Source organism: Pelobates fuscus, chromosome 1 (assembly GCF_036172605.1).
Source record: "Pelobates fuscus isolate aPelFus1 chromosome 1, aPelFus1.pri, whole genome shotgun sequence".
Taxonomy (NCBI): Eukaryota; Metazoa; Chordata; class Amphibia; order Anura; family Pelobatidae; genus Pelobates; species Pelobates fuscus.
In genome coordinates, this window is record NC_086317.1 from 93,581,301 (window position 1) to 93,603,828 (window position 22,528).

Genomic DNA, 22,528 nt, shown 5'->3' on the forward strand with positions numbered 1-22,528 from the left:
AGCAAAGTAATACAAAATGCACTTACCTCTGCTGCATGTTGTATGATTTTGTTGCCCCCTGATACCTCTTAGCACTTATGCTGAGGCATCAACATAAAAATTCCATAAGGGCACAAGTAAATTCAGGCATTCTTCCAGTAGTGCTGCATGCATGCCGGAGTCGTACCTACAGCTCTACCGGGGTTAAATTAACTTACATGCTCTGCCAAGGATACATATCTACTTAATGTATTACAAAGGACAACAACAAAATATTTACAAAAATGTAATTATAGGCACCCAGACCACAGCAGCTCATTGAAGCACTGTCCCAGGTCCATTAACCCTGAGCAGGTAATTATTACAGTTTTAAAGAAACTTCAATAATTACCAGCTAGGGTAAACTCCCCCTCTATAGGCTGTCTACCAGACAGCCATTAGAGGGACTTCTGGTTCTTAGACAACTTCCGAGCAATGCATGAGGACTTCCAGCGGCTCCCAAATTCCCATAGGAAAGCATTGAATAATGCCCCATGGAAAAATCCTAAAGCACATTAGTCCTCCCCCACCGAAGGAGGGGCCTTGATGGAGGGAGAAGCTATAGTGTCAGGAAAACAAGTAATTTCCCTTTAAAGGTGAGTTGGCCTAGCACTAGGTAACTTACCATAGTGCAGATTGTACCTTGAGTCTCCATTAGTAGCAAGAGAGTCCTGGAGCACTCAGCCAATCAATGTCATCAAGATGATAAAAATGCTTAATTGTTATAGGACTACTATAGACACCCAGACCATTTGATCTCAATGAAGTTGTCTGGGTCCAGTGGTTTGCAATGTTTACATTGCAAGGTTAAGTCTATCGCTTTAAGGAGCATTGGATTGGACCGTGCCTCATTGACGATGTTGCAAGAGGCTGGGTCTCAGGTGCTGAAATTAGATGAGTAAAAAAGAGGGACCCGTGTATAATTAGGAACAGGGGCACTGCAACGTTACAAATACAGGTTTGTATTCCTGAAGTTATTGTGTTTTTTCAATACCACATAATCAATGTGGCCACGATGAAGTGGTGCCTCATTGCTCATTCTCTGTTTTTTATTAAACCATTCATAAATAGTATGATATTAAACAGGGGGGTGGTGCCAGGGCACGCTAAGCAACAGAGACACGAAAGCAAGCTGTAGTGGTTATGCTGCTTAGGGTTACTCTTTAAACAATCTAATTTAATATGCCTTTCTGGGGAGGGTATTGTTGCTTTCCAGAAATGGCAGTGAATAACACTAACAGGGTTATTCAGAAAATTGAGAATTCAAAGTGAATTCAAGATGAATTTGAAATTTAAGGCCAAACTTAAAGCAAAGCTGACTTAGAGAGTTTTTTCCAGTTTGACTATTTTGATCTTAAATTTGTGATTCTCTTTGAATTATCACTTTAGTGTATAACGCTGTAAATATAATGAACAAGCAAATACAGGTGGTACTCATTTAGCGACCTACCTGTTTTACGATGGCTCGCACTTACGACCAGGCGTAAGTGCGAGCAGTCCTGGGGATTCCCTGCTCTGGTGCGCATGTCTATGTTCGGGGAAACTTTCCCGAACATAGACGAACACACTAGAGCAGGGAATCCCTCTAATCTATGTTCGGGGAAATTTCCGCGAGCATAGACTAGAGGTATTCCCTCAAATCTCTATGTTCGGGGAAATTTCCCCGAACATAGATTAAAGGGATTCCCTGCTCTGGTGCGTTCGTCTATGTTCAGGGAAGTTTCACCGAACATAGACGAACGCACCAGAGCAGGGAATCCCTTAACTCCTCACTTACCGACCAATTCGTTCTACGACCAGGTCATAGGAACGGAACCCGGTCTGTAAGTGAGGAGTGTCTGTAATAAATAAATACATATATTAGCGTAATTACTCTTGGGGACAAACCTGATTATACCTTTCTGCACAGAGATGGGACAACACATGATCAAACATGGAGATGGTGTAAAGGATGTAGCTTTCCAAGTTGAAGATTGCGACTTCTTATTTCAGGTATTTTCAATTACTGATTGCATTTCTCACCATTTATTTTATCTAACATTCTGCATTTTACAGTTGGATTATCTGCTAAACTAATTTCAAATATAGCTGAAACTGCAAGGGTCCCCGTCCATTCTACATTCCATTCCAAAAGTTTTAGATTTGTCTAATCAAAATCTGTAACCCGGGGAGAGAGAAATGTCGATGTAACGTGAGACACACGAACTGTGGTTTGACTTTAATGTAAGAACAAACAAGCCGGCACTTTGAAAAATGGGTTTGTTTAATTTTTCTGTTTAAGTGTTTGCTAAGGTGCAAGCAAAGTGCTGAGCTCAGTGACATCACAGGCCAAATCAAATAAGCTAATGGAATAAAGAGGAGGAGGTGAGGGGTATAGAGGAGGAGAAATGGGCAGCTGCATAAAGGTACCAATTAAAGTAACATTGAACGCCCACTTCAGGAAAAGTCAGGAAATATTAACAAGTAAACAGGTGGAGAAGGTGTAGCATAATAAAACTGTAAATTGTGCACTTGTAGCTTTGTGATCAAACCTGATGATGGTGTCTTTAAACACACTAGAGGGCAGATTTATCAAGGCAAAAGTGCTAAATAAGAAGAAATCAACCATGTTATGTCTCTTAACATTTGGTACCAGAAATAGCACCAGTTTAGCATTGACAAATCTCTCCCAGTGCATTTAGTGGATCTAAATAACACTGTTCTGCAAAAGGACACTCTATACACCTTAACAGATTTTCTACATTTACAGGGTAATTTACTAAATTGAGAATTCAAAGTGAATTTCAAATATAAGGCCCGAGTAGTTGAACTGAAAGCATAGCTGACTTAGATATTTTTCCAGTTCTGTTATTTTGACCTTAAATGTGAAGTTCACTTTGAATTCTCGCTTTAGTGCATAACCCTACTCTGCACACACTCTCAGTTCTAAAAGTGGCTTACTTAATATCAGGTCAAGTTGGGTAGTTACTATTTAAGTGAAATTGCATTAACGTAGGTATGTGATAAAATACCTATTTTTTACTCTCGGCATTCGATACGTTTGGAGCACTCTCAAACCTGAAACTCAATGCAACAAAGTCGGAAGCTCTCCCCCTATCCCTGCCACACGGGATGGTGGAACAACTGGAAGCACACTTCCCCTTTCAGTGGTGCCCGCAGCGACTAAAATACCTAGGGATCTGGTTGACAAAAGACCTGTATCGGCTCTACCAAGAGAACTTCCTCCCCATCTTCCGCACACTTCACACGGACTTGATACGATGGGGGAAACTCTGTGTGTCATGGTTCGGACGGATAAATGCAGTGAAAATGAACCTGCTACCACGCTTGTTGTATCTGTTCCAAACCATCCCGATAGTTATCCCACAAGCCTTCTTCAGGTCCCTAGGCTCCGCGATATTGAAATTCTTATGGTCGTTGGGCCCCCCCGAGAGTGAAGAGGGCACAGCTCACCCTCCCGAAGCACCGAGGAGGCACGGGACTGCCATCTATGCAGGGATACTACCAAGCCTCCCATCTTCTACGTGTCATCGATTGGCATGTGCAGGACACGGAAAAACAGTGGGTACATCTGGAACGAACATGGGCTGGGGGACGAGTCCCGCTGGTGACGTGGACGCGGGCCCCGATGCGAGACCAAGAACTCAGGAACCACCCCTTTATTGGGATATGGTCGATCATCCGATACAAGCTGCAGCTCACGACCTACATTACTACGCCACCCTCCAAGGGAGACAACTACTGCACAGAGACCCCACGCAATTCGAGACATTCTGCTCTAGCGGAGAACATTTGACCCAAGGGATTTCGATACTCTATGCAATGCTCTTAGCGTCTGACCAAGGGGCGCCGGCGCTTTTCCACTCCAAGTGGGAACAGGCCACGGGGGTTACCCTAACGGACCAGCAATGGGAGAAGATACACATACTTGCGCACCAAGGGATACTAAGTACCAAAATGCAAGAACTTAACTACAAAATCTAGACCTGCTGGTACAGGACCCCGTCCAAATTAAGAACCATGGGGTTGACATCTGATGGTACATGCTGGCGATGCAAAGCCGCAGAGGGAACGGACCTGCACGTTTGGTGGACATGCCCTCAGATCACAGGCTACTGGCAACAGATCCACGACAAGCTCGCGGAAATCCTAGACGAAGACATTCCCATTTAACCCTTGCCTATGCTGCTTAACAACACACAGATGCCTGTACCACGCTACAATAAATCTCTAATTAGGCACTTCCTCAATGCTGCCAAAAGCCTGATCCCTGCCAGATGGAAATCGACGGACATCCCCACGATAGCACAATGGATAGACAAAGTGGACGAAACATACACGATGGAGACCCTCACGGCTGAGCTACGGGGGACACAGGAGCGCTGCACCCGCCTGTGAACCCCTTGGATCATCTACATGGCCGACCGGGGGCGGGGCTCGCCGGCGTGGGTTCACCAGGGGCTGGGGAGAGGAGCTGAGGACGGATAATGGGAGCCCGCGGGACACTGGGACGCAGGACCCCCCCCCTTCCCTTTCCCCCCCGACCAGCTCCCCTACGCAGAACAGGAGTGGACAACCCGCAGACGGCCACTCTAGCCTCGCACTAGCGCCCAAAGGGACCCGACCGACTTCCTCAACCAAAAGGATTAGGAACAAACGACAAGGGCCCCCACTTCCCTAAGACTGACCCCACACGACTTACGCATGAACATGAAAGGGACTGATAGAGCCACACATACAACACAGCCGGCCCAGGCACCATAGGCTGTCACAAACTGGAGTGAGACGGTGCAGGGAGAGACGCACACGCTGCAAACTGCTAGACGACCGGACCGAAGGGTGTACACCCCACACAAACCACCCCCACAGGACGGGACGGGGCCCTCTGGGAAAAGGGGGACCACACGACCCGGACGGGCTCTGAAACCAGACAGACTCCAGAAGAGACCATAAGGTACCGCCATAGTACCGAATAGATCACCCAGGGGGGTGGCCAGCACATAGACCCCCTCTTCCCCGACCGGGAACTGGGTGATGCCGGCAGCCTATGGGCAATACTAACCACCCTTGACAGTACATGGTCACTACATCACCCAATCCCACGATAACGAGGATGAGACATAACTGACCCCGACTAACTAGGGTTTGTCAAATCAGTCACCTTGAACAAGAGTGCCGCCCGGCGACGGATAGTCGCATCGACACGCAAAGGCAACAACCTAACAGTAAGATACCACCTACTCACCTGGCTGGCAATGCCGGGCCTTAGGGGAGGGTAACTCCACAAGACAACTCCCTCTATTCCCACTAGAGGACAGGGCACGACCCACCCTCGAACCGACACTACACTACACACAACCCTCTTCGCCCAAAATTCGAGACCATGGGACGGGGGTTCGAGACGGAGGGAGGGGAACGGGAGAAATGCACCCTTAACAGACATTTTGAGGCTGCACCACCAACCCCTACGGACCCAAATACAAGCGGAGCCCCATCAGTAGCCCTGTAGTACACCAGAGAGAGCGATACGGGGTAGGGTACGCTAGAACAGAAGGGGAGCCTCCCAATAGTTCCCACGTGTTGGCCAGTTAGCACTCCAGACGAGGTCATTAGCGAAACATTGTTACATTGAAAAATGTTTGTTGGTTGCACTGTTACCTACTGACGAAAAACAAAACTAAAAAAAGAATGTCAAATCTTTATTATTTTTTTTTTAAATACCTATTTTTAGTGCATACAGAAATAATATACACCTCTCCTATACAAAACAAAGACATTCTACACTTTACCAATTTAAAAAACATAGATTACACTCTCTTTCAGGTCAAAAGACATTTTTTCCAATGACAAATTCAGACTGACAGTTTATTGTCACATGATACTGAAAACCTCTATCTACTTATATGAATATAATGGTATATTTTGACAAACACTGGTGCTGAATATTTTTGGAAGAGCAAAGGCTATGAATGTGTTTTTTCATAGATGTGACAGATCAGATATTTGGCTATTATAAAAGGCAATAGCACATGTTGTAGAAAGGGCATGCCAGAGCTTTGAATCAATTACTAAATGATGTTTTAAGGATGAGAGGGACTAAATATTTTCTTATGCCTAACGCAACAGTTGAGGAGCAGCTGGACAACAAAGAGATTTATTCACTAAATGGAAAATTATGGAGCATTATGGAGAACTGAAAATCCATTTGCAAATTTTATTTGGGAAATTTGTTACCATTTGGCTATTCTAGCATCACATGCACAATTCCCTGTGTAAATGCAAACTATATTCTTAAAAAGAGAGGTAGTTTCCATATAATATAAGCACTAGCAGCAAACAGTTATACCTTAAGGCAGCGTTTCCCAGTTAGGATTTGCCTGTTTGGTGGCCCAAGCATTTAGGTCCACCCGATGGGTATCGCTAAACACGGGTCCAGTCAGGCACCGCAGGCTTCTAAGACAACTGTTGTATGGGATGCTGGGAGTAAGTGACAGCACTTGCTCCCAGACAGAACACGCCGGCTGGAGGGAGAGGGAGCACAGCGCGGAGTGAGCAGCTTTTGACCTGGCACACCATCGTCAGCTAGCAGCCTAAAGGAGTGTGTGTGTGTGTGTTTATGTGTACCTGTGTCAGTGTGTAAATCTGTGTGTGTGTGTGTGTGTGCCAGTTTGTGTATCTGTGTATCAAGGTGTGTACGTGTCATTGTGTGTGTATATATGTCTGTCAGTGTCTGTGAGTGTCAGTGTGTGTATGTGCCAGTGTGTGTGTGTTTATATGTGTGTCAAAACACACTGGCACATACAAACACAGATACACACATCTTAACACACTTGCATATACAAACACAGATACACACACTTTGACACACAGATACACACACCTTGACACACAGATATATGCACATACAGATACATACACACACACACACTGTGTGTCAAGGTGTGTGTATCTCAGTGTGTCAATGTGTGTGTATCTGTGTGCCACTATGTGCCAGTGTGTCAGATACATACACACTGACACACAGATACACACACCTTGACACACACAAACACAGATACACACACCTTGACACACAGATACATACATACACACTGTGTGTGTATATCTATGTGTAAAGGTGTGTGTATCTGTGTGCCACTATGTGCCAGTGTGTGTGTGTGTGTGTGTGTGTATCTATCTGTGTGTCAGATACATATGCACACACACACGGATATACACTGACAAACAGGTACACACACTGGCACATACAAACACAGATACACACATCTTGATACACAGACACACACAAAAAAAAAAGGTTTATGCAATGATGCAAAATTGTTTTTTTTTGTTTTTTTTTTATGGGGGGGCAGAGGGGTTCCATGATCTTGATACACTATGTGAAAGGGTTCCACTGGAAAATTAATTGGAAACCCCTGCCTTAAAGCGTTACTATAACTATCTGGGGATTTAGCAAATTCAAAAAGCCCCAACGGTGATTTTGCAGCTGAGGATTTGGTGGCAGGGGTAGTCCTGATAGTGGCAAGGGGGAGCAGATTGGGACATTTATTTACCTTAAAGGGACGCTATATTCACCAAACAACTGTATGTTAAAGGGACACTATAGTCACCTGAACAACTACAGCTTAATGTAGTTGTTCAGGTGAGATCTATAGCTCCGTGCAGGCAATCTAATGTAAACACTGTATTTTCAGAGAAAATACAGTGTTTACATTGATTGATAGGAATACCTCCAGTGGCCGTCACTCAGACGGCCACCAGAGGGACTTCCTATCATGTATGGCCCTAAAAAAGCCATGTACACGTCAAATGTATTAAAATACGTCTGACGCTTGCAGGAGTGTGCGCGCCTTCTCTCTCCTGCCTGTCAGCAGAGGAGAGGGGGCAGGCAAAGACCGCGAGCTGAGCTGTCAGTCAGCTCAGCCCGCGGCCTCGCACACCGCGCGAATGCGCGGTAGTGCGCTCAGGGCTTCATAGGGCAGTATGAATGCCACCCTATGAAGTATGTGCGCATGTGCGGCGAAGCCGCGCATGCGCACAAGGGAGCAATGACGCTTCCAATCATTTTGACGAAATAGGGGGCGCGGCTTCACGAGGCTCCCGGCGCTGGAACCAGGTGAATAAAAACTGCTGCCTGGAGAGTCCCTTTAATGATCAGTTTTGGTGTACAGATCATGTCCCTGCTCTGCTTTGTTAATTGTCTTGTAGACCATGTGGCAGTCTCTTGTGTGTGATTAAAGTTCAATTTACTGAGGAGAAAAAAAGTACCACTCCACACCCAAAAAGCACTTCAGCTTGCTAAAGTGCTTTATGGGTGAGGAGTACCCTCATTTATCCCTAGTTTATAAAATTGCTGATTTCTATGAGAAATAACAGCCAGGGAGGATTCCTTCCCTCTTTACTCTACTTGAGCATGCCTGCCTCCCCCTCCCTCCCTCACAGACCTCAGACCAGCTCCTCAGCAACAGAAGTGCACACGTGAACCAGCGCGTGCGTGCATGTAAGGACCAAGTCAGAGGCTTCTCAATGAGAGACTGAAAGTCTCTTCCGGGAAAAAAGGTAGGACTTACAAAGACTGTAATCATTAGAACTGCAGCTTTTGTAAGCTCTTTTAGACTATACTCCCAATGAATACATGGCAATATGCATGCATGTATTCATTGAGGGTATATCTACTAAACTGTGGGAGTTAGGAGTGTGTAGTGGTCCTTTAAAGGACCACTATAGTGCCAGGAAAACATACTCATTTTCCTGGCACTATAGTGCCCTGAGGGTGCCCCCACCCTCAGGGTCCCCCTCCCGCCCGGCTCTGGAAAGGGGTAAAACTAACCTTTTTCCAGCGCTGGGCGGGGAGCTCTCTGCTTCCGATCCTCCTCCGTTCCGCCCCGTCGGCTGAATGCGCACGCGCGGCAAGAGCTGCGCGTGCATTCAGCCGGTCGCATAGGAAAGCATTTACAATGATTTTCACAGTGAGAATCACGCAAGCGCCTCTAGCGGCTGTCAGTGAGAAAGCCACTAGAGGATTTGGGGGAAGGCTTAACCAATTTATAAACATAGCAGTTTCTCTGAAACTGCTATGTTTATAAAAAAAAAATGGGTTAACCCTAGCTGGACCTGGCACCCAGACCACTTCATTAAGCTGAAGTGGTCTGGGTGCCTAGAGTGGTCCTTTAAGATCTGATTGAAAATCAAACCAAGGTGAGTGAAGCCTCCTGGTTTTATGCCCTTAATGCATAACATAATCCTTTAGCCATATACATGCAGTTTTGGTCAGGTAGTGTTTAAAAATAGAGCGTTTCAGGGGCGGAGCTTGACTATAATGGCGACTAGACAGTGTCCATTCTCTGGCTGTTCTATTCATATTTTTGCAGCGTGCAAAATATTTTCTGCTGCACACAGACAAACTGACCTTTACAGTCATCCCAGACGCTGATTACCAGTGAGGCATAACAGGCGCTGAGGAGGGGAGAGGCGGTAGATCTCCTGGACCAACGCAGGCAGGGCTCCTAGCATTATTCTGATACCCCGAAACCCCCGCCTCCTTTGAACCTGTGATGGCTCCCAAGATTCGTCAAGGAGCCGTGGCGGTGCAGCAGAAGTCAGTGATACTATCGGAGGTACATTTAAGATGACAGATGCCGCGAGTACCCCAGTTCTTGTAGGAGAGACATCCACTACTCTCCAACGCTTAGAGGCACTCTTTGATGTATTCTGGAGGAAGCTGAGGAGCAAGCAGACCTTACCTGAGATGGTAGAGGTTCCCTCCAAACCATCCAAACGCATCCTGAACCATCCTGCAGCTCTCTCAAAAGGACAGACACACCTGAGGCGGCAAAAGCCGCACCGGTACACCACGAGGAAGGCAGTATACCGGCAAGCATTGAAGCTGCATATCTCTGGGTCCAGCATGAAGGATGTGCGGAGGGGGAGGCTGACCGTCATAATAAGCCTTTTGTTACATGTCATATCTCAGTATGCTGATTCTAATCATAACACACTCTCTTATTTTCCTGTTTGATTTATTTAGACTTTCTTCTTCTATAACCTATTTTAGCACGCTCCAGATAATATCACAATTTATTAATCTGCTACATAAGTAAGATGTCTCTACTAAGTCTCTAGAGCTGTCGCGGATGGTATATTTTGATATTGTCCTATTCCAACCAGGTCTAGAAATTATAGATATGTTCTACTTTTTTTGTTAGCCATCATATCTAGATATGTTTATTTAGCCTGTTTTTATTTATAATATAAAATTGTGCATAAATGTCTTATGCCATATACATACCTGTTTAACATTTTAATTGACCTGGGTCCCCCTGACGACCCCACAGACTGGTCAGACATATGGGAAGCTACAGTCTCCATATCCATTTGTGTGACACACAAAGAACAACCATACAAAATTTTATTTTGCTGGTATTTAACACCCCAACGCCTGGCCACCATGCACCAAGCACCATCCAATCAATGTTGGAAGAGGTGCAGAGAGGTGGGGACTTTCCTCCGCTGCTGGTGGACATGCCGCAAATTAAAACCATTATGGCAAAGAAATTACTGCACTGATTTCCAGACTGCTTGACATACTGTGCCCCTTATACCACTGGACGATGTTGCTCTCCAAGCCCATGGACTCATTTACAAGAGCGGACAACAAACTAATTGCACGCATACCACTAGCAACACGTAGAGCATTAGCCGAATTATGGTCGACACTGAACATCCCTTCACACACTGCCACCGCCAAAAAAATACAAGATAGTGTAACTATGGATAGCCTCAAATCTCAGATACACGAGACACCCAAACAGTTCCACAAGACTTGGGACTCATGGCTAACAGGAGATACATACTTACCCTGGTAAGAGACACACCCCGCAAGAAGAATCTAACCTGGACTCCCTAGAGACCTTACCCAATATAGCAAGAGCTGGCATGAAACTAACATAGTCCAAAGACACCTTTACCTTTCACCCGCTCCCCCCCCTCTACCTCTCCCTGGGTGGGGAGTGGCGGGGGTCAGTGGACCATGCGATACACCTAACCCCTAAAACTTCCCCTACCTACATGTTCACCCCTATACCAACCATCCCCTTCGACCTCGCTCTTCTCTCCACTTCCCTTCTCCCCTATCAAGACATACATACACTTACCCACACAAGCGCAGATAAACCTGGGGCCAGGCGCGGTACCTGAACATCAACAAAATAGAGATTTACGAACAAACTACCTACCCCATGCTCACAACAATATAAATCGGGGCATACGCCAACAAGGCAACCAACAGCAAGACATGCCACAATCCTGGCATACCCCACGATAAACACAGCAGACCACCCCTGACTCCTACTAGCCGTCAAGCATGATTGTCCCAACACTTACCATGAAGTACCTCAGTGCTAGCTTCCTCACATAATAATGAGAACCTGGCTGGACAGAAACAACAAAAGCAAGAGGGAATAACTGATTCTAAGCAGGGAGTCAGCTTAAACGCATGTCATACTTGAATGTCTGAAACTGCAATGTATAACCCGGTTCAATTGCCTGTATTGGAACACTGTTACAAAAACTATTCTTGTATGTCACTATGTACTACTTCTATTACCCGGTTTCTGTACTACTCCTGACAACTCTAAAGCTAAATAAAACAAACAAAATAAAATAGAATAAAGAATTGAAAAAAATAATAATAATAACTGCTTGCTCCAGCTAATAAAGGTCAATAAAAGCTGTTGCTGGCTGCCATGCACTTAAACAAGTGGATCATGTTTTTTTTCCCCCCAAGTACCTGAGATGCAGTTCCCTGCTTTATTGCTCATTCAACACCTTCATATATATGACTAAGTACTAAGGTTTGAGTAAGGGGTTATTCACAAATCAGAGATTTGTCTGGAATTGACTAGAAAATTACAAGTTTTACCGTAAACTATATCCAGTTGGAAAAACAGATTTTTTTCCAGTTCAGCTATTTTTTTTGTGAATATTTCTTTTATTATGGCACATGCGATATGGGGTACAGAAAAGAGAGAGGAGGCATTGTGAGGTAACACGAGTTGATGATAACAATATAGTGAACAATACACCTCTAAGAAAGACTGCCATATTTTTTGTTTTTAGAAACGTCATGCAAACAGATTGATACAAGCTTGGTTAATAAAATAAAAATTAAGTATGCTAAACAACGCTTACGTTATGGTTACTGAAGTTAATATCAAGGGTAGGTTACATGTTAGGCAGGGAACAACTGTGAATATCCTGGTCAAATCTGATTGGGAACACGCTAAATATCACACAGTAGGCCCCTCAGGAAGTTAAATAATCTGCACAAGCTGGGTACACGCTATGACCAAAGCCCTCATAGTAAGTCGCTTAGGTGAACTGTTTGAAAAACTTCCTGTTAGCCCCGGCATCAGGCTATACATGAGTAGTTTAAGGGTACTTACTTAAAATCAAGGTGAGAAATAAAGAAAAATATTGAAAAATATTGAAAAAACATTGAAAAAACAGCACCCGCATGCATTATGCAAAAGGAGACCTCTAGGAGGCAGTTAACTGGTGAAGGCATAAAACGACTATAATATCATTAATCATTGAGATTACTCATGTCCCGCTGCAAAACATCACATTAGCCCTCTTAGACTGTCAAGTAGCCTTGTTACATTCTCTAGACCGTACAAGGCGTGTGTTCTAGTGTAGCATGAGATCTCATAACAATATATAGAACTTAACACGTAAGACATCCTTGCTAACATTTGCATTTAAAACGAGTGCCGTGCTATCAGGGCTAAAGATCAAAGCATTATGTATCATGAAAACATGCGTAGAACACTATTTAAAGCGGAGTTCGATTACTGCTTAATATGGTATCTAGCCTGATACTGTTAGAGGGCGAACCCCAATAGGCAAATTAGAGATAGTGCAAGAGAGTGAAACAAAAGTAAAACGAAAACAAAAAGTCACAGGCAATACATCAACACCAAAAGCAAATGCCATGGTAGTAAGTGAGGCGGCTGCAGGAGCGTGGCTTGTATGAGGCCTGAGTCCATAATCTGTGGCATTGTCCCATGTATTACGAGTGCAGGCCTGTGTTTGGAGTCCCGATCAGCTCACGCCTGCGCTGGTCAGAACAAAATAAACGAGGGATAAGGAGCTTTACTGGCTAGAATTATCAGAGTCAGGTGGGGTAGTCTAGGTATGCATCAGTTATTTCCCAAAGGCAAGCGGTATCTGTGTGGTTCTTTTAGCCGATGCCCATGAGTGGGGGGACAGTGACCAAGGTGTGCAAAAGTCTCGGGTGTCGTGGCCCTAACTGGGGCCAGTTAGGCTGGCTGGGGCATTGCAGGAGTGGGACAAGCACTGTCCTACCTCGCTCCCTTGGATATGTACGGCCTTCTCCGCTCGCGCGGCAATTGGCAGGTGTTGTCAGTCCTGCAACGTTCCGGTTTTTCCATGCGCCATCTGGCTGTATGTGCCACCGTTGGGTCCCGATATTTCGGTGTGGACGTCTCGGATCTGTTCCCAGAACTGCTGCAGAGGTTCGGCGTGTCGGCAGTAACGAGGATTTCAGCCTTACGTCTCTGGGTGCCCCTTCGCTGTGTCGACTGCGCTGTTGGGCCTGTGTGCACGGGGGGTTTGGTGCCTCACCCCGCCTCAGAGCCCGGCGGTATCTGTTGTGCCGGACGGCCATCTTGGAAGCCTGGGGTATCTGTAAATAGTAGCTGCGCCTCGCTGCAGGACGTATCCATGAGGCCACCTTTAATTCAGCTTTGCGGTGGGTTACTCCCCGGCTGTGTAAAGCCTTCCTGAGGCCCGTGCAGAGCCAGTCAAAGGTTTCCAGTGAGGACCTGTGCGTCCCGAGGCTGGCGCTCTGTTTTTCAGGCCCTGGCTGAGTGGCCCTTGTGGGCAGGCTGTGTGGATTTTTTGCCCCGCTTTGCTTCACCACCCTTTTGCTCGCTTTAGGAACGTGAGTGGGTATTGCAGGCTGCTGATGTGTGCCTCGAGTTCTGTGGTCGCTTGTGTCCGCCATTTTGGGCACCCTCACCTCCAGTCTGTTTGTTCCGGCTGTCGGTCCCGACTGCAGGCGTGCAGCCGAGCCAGCTCCATGTGGCGGGGACCGGGATATCCCCCCTGGTCCGTAGGGGGGGGGGAGATGCTTGGTGCCTGTTCGTGGCCCGGTGTGGTGAGCAGGAAGCGGCCGCCTTCCCAGCCCGTCCAGCCCCGTAGGCCTCACTCTGCCGTTTCGGTTCCCGTGCATTCTGCGTGGCAGGTCGGGTGTCCACAGGTGTGTGCTGGTTTCCCCAAGCTTTGTATACGCTGAATGTGGTTCCTTCTGCGGTTCAACCCCAGTTATTAGGCGTTAAGCGTTCCGATCGGCGGGAGCTCGAGCAGAGCACGTCTTGCTCGCTTGCTTGTCAGGCTCCGCCCCCCCCCCAGTTCAGCTATTTTAACCTAAAATGTTAAACTCCCTGGTCAATTTCAGGTTTAGTGAATAATCCTGTATGTAGCTTTTTTTTGCACATTTTCCTGATAATGTTACCACTGAATACATTCACACAATAAGACAAATGAGTAATATCCCTAGGAGAGAAGCAGATTCAATTTTAACCCCTTAAGGACCAAACTTCTGGAATAAAAGGGAATCATGACATGTCACAAATGTCATGTGTCCTTAAGGGGTTAAAGGGACCCTCCAGCACCAAAACAACTTCATCAGAATAAAGTGAGTGGTTATGGTGCCAGGAGGTCCCGGGTGCAGGCTTAGATTTAGGGTTTAAGCTCAAAGTCTCCTCTCCATTGTTGTTTTACTTCAACATTTTCATTTTCTGAAAATGGAAGCCTTGGATTGCCAGGAGCGTCACTGACTGGCTTAGAGCAGTCAGCTGATGCTCTAAGCTAATCAGTAGCTCCCCACTCACAAGACTGTTTAACAAAAATACGTTTTTCAAGCCGTTTTTTTTTTGGGGGGGGGGGGGGATGTTATTAATTGGTATAGACTAGAGCAGAATGGTGCTGGAAAGGAGACTTTGGTGTTAAACCACTTGTGAACAGTTTAACCTCTAAAAGTAAGCTAAGACCAGGGACCTCTTGGCACCATTACACTTTAATTTCAATGAAGTTGTTATAGTGACCAGAGTGTTCCTTTGAGGATTTTTTTTTTCTTAAAACAAAAGGGAAGACTGTGAAAGTTCCTTACTTGCCAGTGCTTCATTTCTCCTCTTCATTGGAAGTTTTTTTTTTTTGCTCTTTGCTGACTGCCAGGTACACATGACTTATAATAACGACTGACAGGGGACTAAGATGGAAGTGCCCATCTGCAGAAAAAAGAGATGTAAATTTCTACATTTCATTTTATTTTTCACACCTTGAAAATACATATTTGCTAAATGTAGGGATACGAAAACATATTATAAATCGTGGGTGACAATCCTTTAAAGGACAAAACAAATTTGTTTTTACAGTTACAAGTCTAGGGCTTGATTCTCTTAGCACAGTAAGGGTTTGTGTTAATTGCTGTATAACAATATTCACAGACTTCAATGGAGGAACTGCTATTCAGCAAACCCTTACTCTGCCTACTGGAAAATCAAGCCTCGTCATTGTTCATTTTAGGACTCACAACAACTTTCTTTTTTTTTTTTTTTTTAATTCACAACTAATACAGAATTATAACTATTCAACTGATTTTATCAATTTTACATTGATTTCCTCACCAAACAGTAATTATTCTTGTTAACTGTGGGGTGAATTGTGGATATACTGTAGTTGTTAAAAAAAAAAAAAAAAAAAAGATAAAGCTCAATGTATTCTGCAAGGTAAAATACTTTTTATATCAATAAATGCAACTATGGTTAATGTTTCTGATACTTGCTGCTAAAAGTCTTTATTTTCTCTACAAGAAAGCAAAAGAACGTGGTGCTGTGATTGTTAAAGAACCTTGGACTGAAGAGGATGAAGGTGGCAGAGTAAAATATGCAGTTCTGCAAACTGTAAGTTTTACAGAGGATAGGGTTAATTATCAGTTTCTTTTCTGACACTGAAGATTACTGAAAGCTGCTGTTTGTTTCCCTTTTCCCCTCAGGCACTGTTTTGTCCAGTGATTAAACTTTCTTTCTTTGATCTCTGGCTTCTTTCTGATGAGTTAGTTTTCTCTTCTGACAGTGGCTGGGAGGGAGAACTTAATTTTACTTCCTGGGGTTTTTGCCTACAGCACATTCTTTCCAGGAGTAATGATAGAACTAGTAGCTGTTGTTAGATCTGCTACAATTTCACTTTTGTCTTTTCAGTATGGCGATACTACACATACACTGGTTGAATACCTGGGGCCATATCGAGGTATCTTCCTCCCAGGTTTTAAAGAACCAATGTTTAGAGATCCACTGTTATCTACACTGTAAGTGCAAAGACAAGCATTCACTAATTATACTGTGCAATGTCTGTAAATCATAGTACAATGTCTTACATGGATAGGTCTGAATGACATATTAAAGCAAAGAAGCATATTGAACCAACATATATTAAATTCGAATTTAGTAATAATAGGGTAAAATAAAAAGTACTAGGGATATTGTAAAACAGTTGCCTCTGAGAATCTTCAAAACATTAACCCTTTGATAAACAATTAGAAAGGTTCAATGAAGTGATTTACTGAACCATTTAAACAAATGGTTCTAATGTTCATAGAAGCTTACACAAATATACTCAACAAAACACACACACAGCAATCGCATATAGTACACAAACTTATCCTTATCTTAGTCATGTGAATTCAATCACTGATTTCAAATAAAAAATGCTCATTGGAAATGCAATGTATCAGTTCAATTATCATTCAAAGCTAAGTATAATAGAATTGCCTCTAGTCTGTGATATCCTGAGAATCTCATCACTCACCTTTACATTGGAATAAAAATTCTGAATCAGAGGATCAACTCTCGAGATGGCTGTGTAGGCAATGCATGTCAAACTCAAAGGCTAGCACAGGCCAAATAAACAAGGTTTAAGTTTATATGGGCAGCAAAAAAAAAAAAAAACTTAAATTTTCATAGGAATGTAGGTGTATTTTTAAAAGTACAGTTAAAAAAAAAACAGCATCCCCTCTTATAAACCCAAGCACCTTCCTCTAATAAACCCCAGCCCCCCCCACTAAACCCCAGTCCCACCATCTATACTTAATCCCAGTCCCCCCCATTATATTAAATTCCAGTCATCGTCCCTTCAACTAAATCCAAGCACCCCCTCTACTAAAAAAAATAAAATAATAATATTAGCCAACAAGCAGACTCCACTCATATTGCCGCTGCCAGACTCCGGAGTCCAGTCTCTGATATACCCCCAATGGCGCCGTCCGCACCCGGTGCCAAAGCGGATCCTTCCTCTACTCCTTGAAACCCTTTGAAGGTGGAGCACGTAGACGTCACGTCGGACTGTGGCGTTGTGTGTCTCCATGCACCTCCAGGTCCTCCACTGTCCGGCCACGGCCATCACAACACTGACCAGCACACATGCATTGACAGACACACACACACTGACAGACGCATACATTCAATGACAGACACAAACACACTCATTGACAGACACAAACACTGACAGAGACACACACACTCATTGACTCTCATCTTCTCTCTGGAGATCTCCCTCCTGCTGCTCATTGCTCCCTCACACACGCAGTTTAGTGATGCTGGGCCTGAATGATTTCATATTCCGGCAACCGGCATCACTACAGAGGGCACATGCGAGGGAACAGTGAGGAGCAGAAAAAACAGACTGAGCTCTCTCACTGCCGCCAGCGTCCTCTCCCCCGGCCGGGTAGATTTGAGCAAAGTAGGCACCTGTAATGTAGGGGGTGAGCAGGTGCCTACTTTGCCTCAACAGCAAGGATTTCAAACTCGCGGCTCGCTGGGCCGCAAAGATATTCATCCTGGGCCGCGAGTTTGACATGCTTGCTGTAGGCCAACCCAGTAGTAATCGGGTTCCTGTTTGAGAATACTTTCTTAAAATAAAAAGCAGTATTTTGATACCCTGACTTTGGCTTGTTTCGGTCTATCCCGTTTTCTCTGTGCCTGATCTTGGCTTGTTCTCTTGATTTGTTGCAATCTACTGTCTCTGGCCTAGGTTAGTTCTGTGGCCATTCTCTCATATAATTTGGATCATTGAGCGCGGCCAACTGTAAGGACTGATAAAACGTATCTTAGTAATTCTGTTTCTGCCTAAACTAAGTAAGGCCTAAATCTTGTTTTGCTGGGTGATGGCTGGTGAAGTTTTAAGATGGTGAGGCACCAGACACCAACCCCAGAATTAGACTTTGTCCTTTAACTCAGTAGCCACCATCTTCTGACCTGTGGTATCAGTCCACTTAAACCCATTTACTCAACACCTAATGGTAGTCTCCATTCAAAATACAGTTACCCATAAAATACACAGAGCCAGGTACAATAAATAGATACCTATACGACACAAAGAACAGAGTACAATAAGAAGATACCAATAAAATACACAGAGCTAAGCATAATACAGAGATACTCATACTATACAAACAGCTTGGCACAACACAAAGATACCTATTAAATACACAGAGTTGGGCACAACACAAAGATACTCATACAACAGAATGGCAAAATATGGAAACACCTTTAACTATCCCACACAACCAATGGCACTGTCGTGAATTTCACAAAGTTGCAATACAGATAGGGTCGATACAAGATACGGACAGGCTTGTTACACTTGCAGCTGGCAATATGGTTCATCTAAAGTCAATACGGAGCCATGGGGTTTGGGGCCTGACAACCATGCCATATGAACATGTCCCGAATGAGCTCTAGGATCTTACACAATTATTGACCATTTTCTGGTCAAACTTTATAACCATCCGCAATCTAAGCAGATATTTACACATTTATAGCCTTGGTCAGGCTCATCATAAGTGACCTTTGCTTACCCTAAGAAAACAGGGGCTCACTGTTTCAAGCTGGGCATAGACTTAGAATTATTTATATTTCTTTACAAGCCACAGTGCTCACTTTGAACGGGCACATAGCTCATCTGTCATTCTGGGCCCACTAACTGTGGCCTCAGCTAACAGTTATCCAATCATACCTTGTGCCCAATGGTACCAGCAGAGATTTAACCATGCTGGTATTTTAAATGCATGATGGTCCATGCTTTCAACAGGTGTTAAATCCCTGCACTGCACTACAGCATAGACCGTCATGTTAAATAATGTGCTTTCTATGCATACCAAAATGAAAAACATTTACACATAATTTTCCAGGGAAAACAAACAAACAAACTTCTGTTTCTGGTGTTGGTTTTTGATAAATCACTTGATAGTAAAGTAGTTAAAGGACGTGTTATGATGTCACTTTCCAATATACTGAACTATGTTCCCCAAGGATCATCATAGAATACTTCTCAGGCCAAGGTCATTTGTTCTTGAGTTTGAGTGCAGCCTGCGTATTCAAGTAAAGAAGAGACTTGATATTCAGCTCATGTTGAACTGGAAACCTTCCTTAACAAATAACTACTGGGTCTCTAATTTATCAATTAACTTTGGTAAATAGCTTAGTATTTGATTGTCAATGCTTCATGTGTTCAGATTCAACCTTTCACTAGTAAGTGAACCACATGGGGCTGTTGCACCAATGTAATTGCAATAAGCTTTCCTGACAGTTCAAAATGTGAGCAAATAAGTCAGAAGATAGGAAGTGGGGAATCAGCAAAATTACTAAATAATCATGGTATTGGTCATAGGAATCTACTATAAATGGATTCTCTCACGCATAACATGACATACTAATTGGAATATCAGTTCATCTATTCACTGTGCTAGCAGAAAATGTAAAAAAATGCACAGATCAGAAGATTTAAATAAAATTTTAACTCAAATCAATTTCAAGACTGACCACAGAAGTTGCTATATGGATGTCCCACCTCACTTGGCATCCTCTCTTATACATTCTTAAAGGAACACTATAGGTTTAGGAACACAAACATGTATTCCTGACCCTACAGTGTTAAAACACCATCTATCCCCTCTACCCCGGTCCCCTCTTGCCCCCTTTATTCCACTCTGCTGCTGCTGACTCTGTCATTGATCTACCCACTTGGCTGACATCATCAGAAGTGTTGACTAATGCCAATCACAATGGTTTTAATAGGAAAGCATTGGATTGTCTGAAACTGTCAAGGAGGTAGATCAGGGCCAAAATTCTTAAAAAATACATTTGTTTTATGCCCTGTATTGTATTGAATGTTTGGAGCTTGCTAAATTATCAGCTAAAACACCAATCCATTTATATTGCAGGGAAAAGAGAAATGTATGCAAGTGAAAATAATAGCCGTTAGTAAGCTGACAAATGCAAGGGAAAAAAAGGGCAAATACCCCAATATTATAAGAGGGGGAGATTTAGCAATAAATAAGACAATTACAAAAAAAAAACCTTACAGGAACAATAGGTTGAAGAGGCCCCTCCTCAAACGAGCTTACAGTCTACAGGAGGTGGGGTATAAAACACAATAGGAGAGTTGAGATGGTTTTTTTTTTATTCTTTATTTTATTATGACAGAAGGCATATTTATAAACAAAAAACAAGGCTTACGCAAAAGCCATCTTGGAAGGCATAATGTAAACGAAAAACAAGGCTTGTGCAAAAGCCATCTTACGAAGTCTTAGTGTACATTAACATTGTGCAAGAGTACAAAATGAGTAACTGAGTAGGTTGTTACACACTCTGTGTTTGTAGGAAGTGTGGAGTCTCGCTGGTTGTCTGTCAAGGTTTCCAACATCTGGGTGATTTTGGAGTAGAGGGTTGGGCGGGTGGTGGGGAGTCAGTGTGTGCCTGGGGGGGTGAGTGCATGGTGAGCTTTGCTTGGTGGGTGATCTGGTCTGGTCTTGCCGGTAGAGGTTGGGTGTAGTAAAGTGGCGTAGACCCGTTGCCATTGAGGGTCGTTTTTACTTGGGTCCCTCAGAGTTGGAACGTATTGTGTGTCTCCAGGTGGGGAGGGGGTTGTCGTGTTATGTTCTGGCGTGTGGGTTTCCGGTGGGGAGGGGGGGTTCGCAGTTTTGGTCTTGTTTGGAATCGTCGAGCTTGGTCATCCTCCATGTGAACCCTTTGTAGGTAGGGGTGGGGGGAGAAGGGTGGTGTGACAAACTGCCATTTGCCACTGGGCATTGGAGATGACTTATCGCTAGCCTCCTGCCCTGCAACTATGGCCCTGGAATGTATTGCCCTTTAAGACTCACATTTGGGCATAATGGATTTTTGTATGCTGTTCCTGGCCCTTTAAATGCTTTGGAGCAGGGTTACAACGTTTAAACTGGCACTTCGAATGCAGTCGAAGTGCCGAAGCCGTCGAAGTGGCCGCCATTCGACAAACGAACACGTGGCGGCGGCCATTTTAACTTGTTCGAACGCGGTCAGCGGTGTGTGCAGCCAAATCTATGGAACTGTTTGCGGCTACCCAAATGCACGAACACCGCTGACCCGTGCCTACTTCGACACTGCGGCTGGAGACTAAGTCCTGTTCGAAGATTTGAACGCCCGTTCGAATGGGTCGTTTTATCGGTGTAAAATAGACCGACCGCACAGCCCGAATCCATGGAACTGTTTTGGGCATGAAAATTTACTTGCGGTCGGTCATAAAGGACTTATACCTATCTCCCGAACGGCTGGACGGATTTGAATGATTTTTGGGTATGTTTGTATTTGGAATGTGCTAATTAATAATATGTAACTATATGTTATTAATATTGGATGTATGGTTTTAGAGTTATGAAAGTTGGGTAAAATGTATGTTTAAATTGTACGTTATAATTGGGTTACCTCTCAGGCTAAGGGGAGGGAATCTGTGGGATGTAACCATTGTGTGATTAGGTAATGTTTAATTGGATGTGGGTGTCTCCCTTGCAGGGGAGAATTGCATAAAAGCAGAGTGTGTGCAATTAATCCCTTAAGGACCAAACTTCTGGAATAAAAGGGAATCATGACATGTCCCACATGTCATGTGTCCTTAAGGGGTTAAACCAGAGATCTTCTTGACCCTCAATACGTAGCCTTGTCTCTTATTGGAGGGAACTGCTATATCACACTGGGGATTGCTATGCTCTGCATACTCCCTTGAGCTTTAATCACTTAGCTCTTTTGAGAGCTTGATCCTGTTATGCTCTCCTTGGAGGAGAGGTCTTCCCCACACGGTCCTGAATACTGGAGGTTCATACAGGGTGGAAGTTAAGCTACGGCGGTTGTGGAGTCTGCGGTGGTTGTGGTATCGTCTGCAGTGCGTGGAGTCCTCAGGAAGCGCTAGGAGCATCCGTCAACGGAAGGCGTCCGTTACAGCTGGTAGGGTTGAAATGAGGGGAGGTAGTGTGGGAGGGGAGAGAGGGGGAGAAGTAGAAGAGGAGAAAGAAGAGAGGGGGGAAAAAAAGGGGGCAAACCTCTCCCTCCCCCGTGCCGCCTCCCCACCCCCCCGAGGAGGGGGGGGCGAGTGGGAGGGTGTGGATAGGTGGGGCTTG

At 44.5% G+C, this 22,528-nt stretch overlaps 1 protein-coding gene across 1 annotated transcript in view; it reads left to right on the forward strand.

Annotated features, from left to right (window-relative positions):
• The window catches only part of LOC134605813 (4-hydroxyphenylpyruvate dioxygenase), a 65,813-nt gene that overhangs the window by 19,937 nt on the left and 23,348 nt on the right, over positions 1-22,528 (forward strand). Inside the window, exons 6-8 of the mRNA XM_063450069.1 lie at positions 1,928-2,010; positions 15,915-16,004; positions 16,302-16,408. Coding sequence (XP_063306139.1) covers positions 1,928-2,010; positions 15,915-16,004; positions 16,302-16,408 — 280 coding nt within the window. The remainder of the gene's footprint in view (positions 1-1,927; positions 2,011-15,914; positions 16,005-16,301; positions 16,409-22,528) is intronic.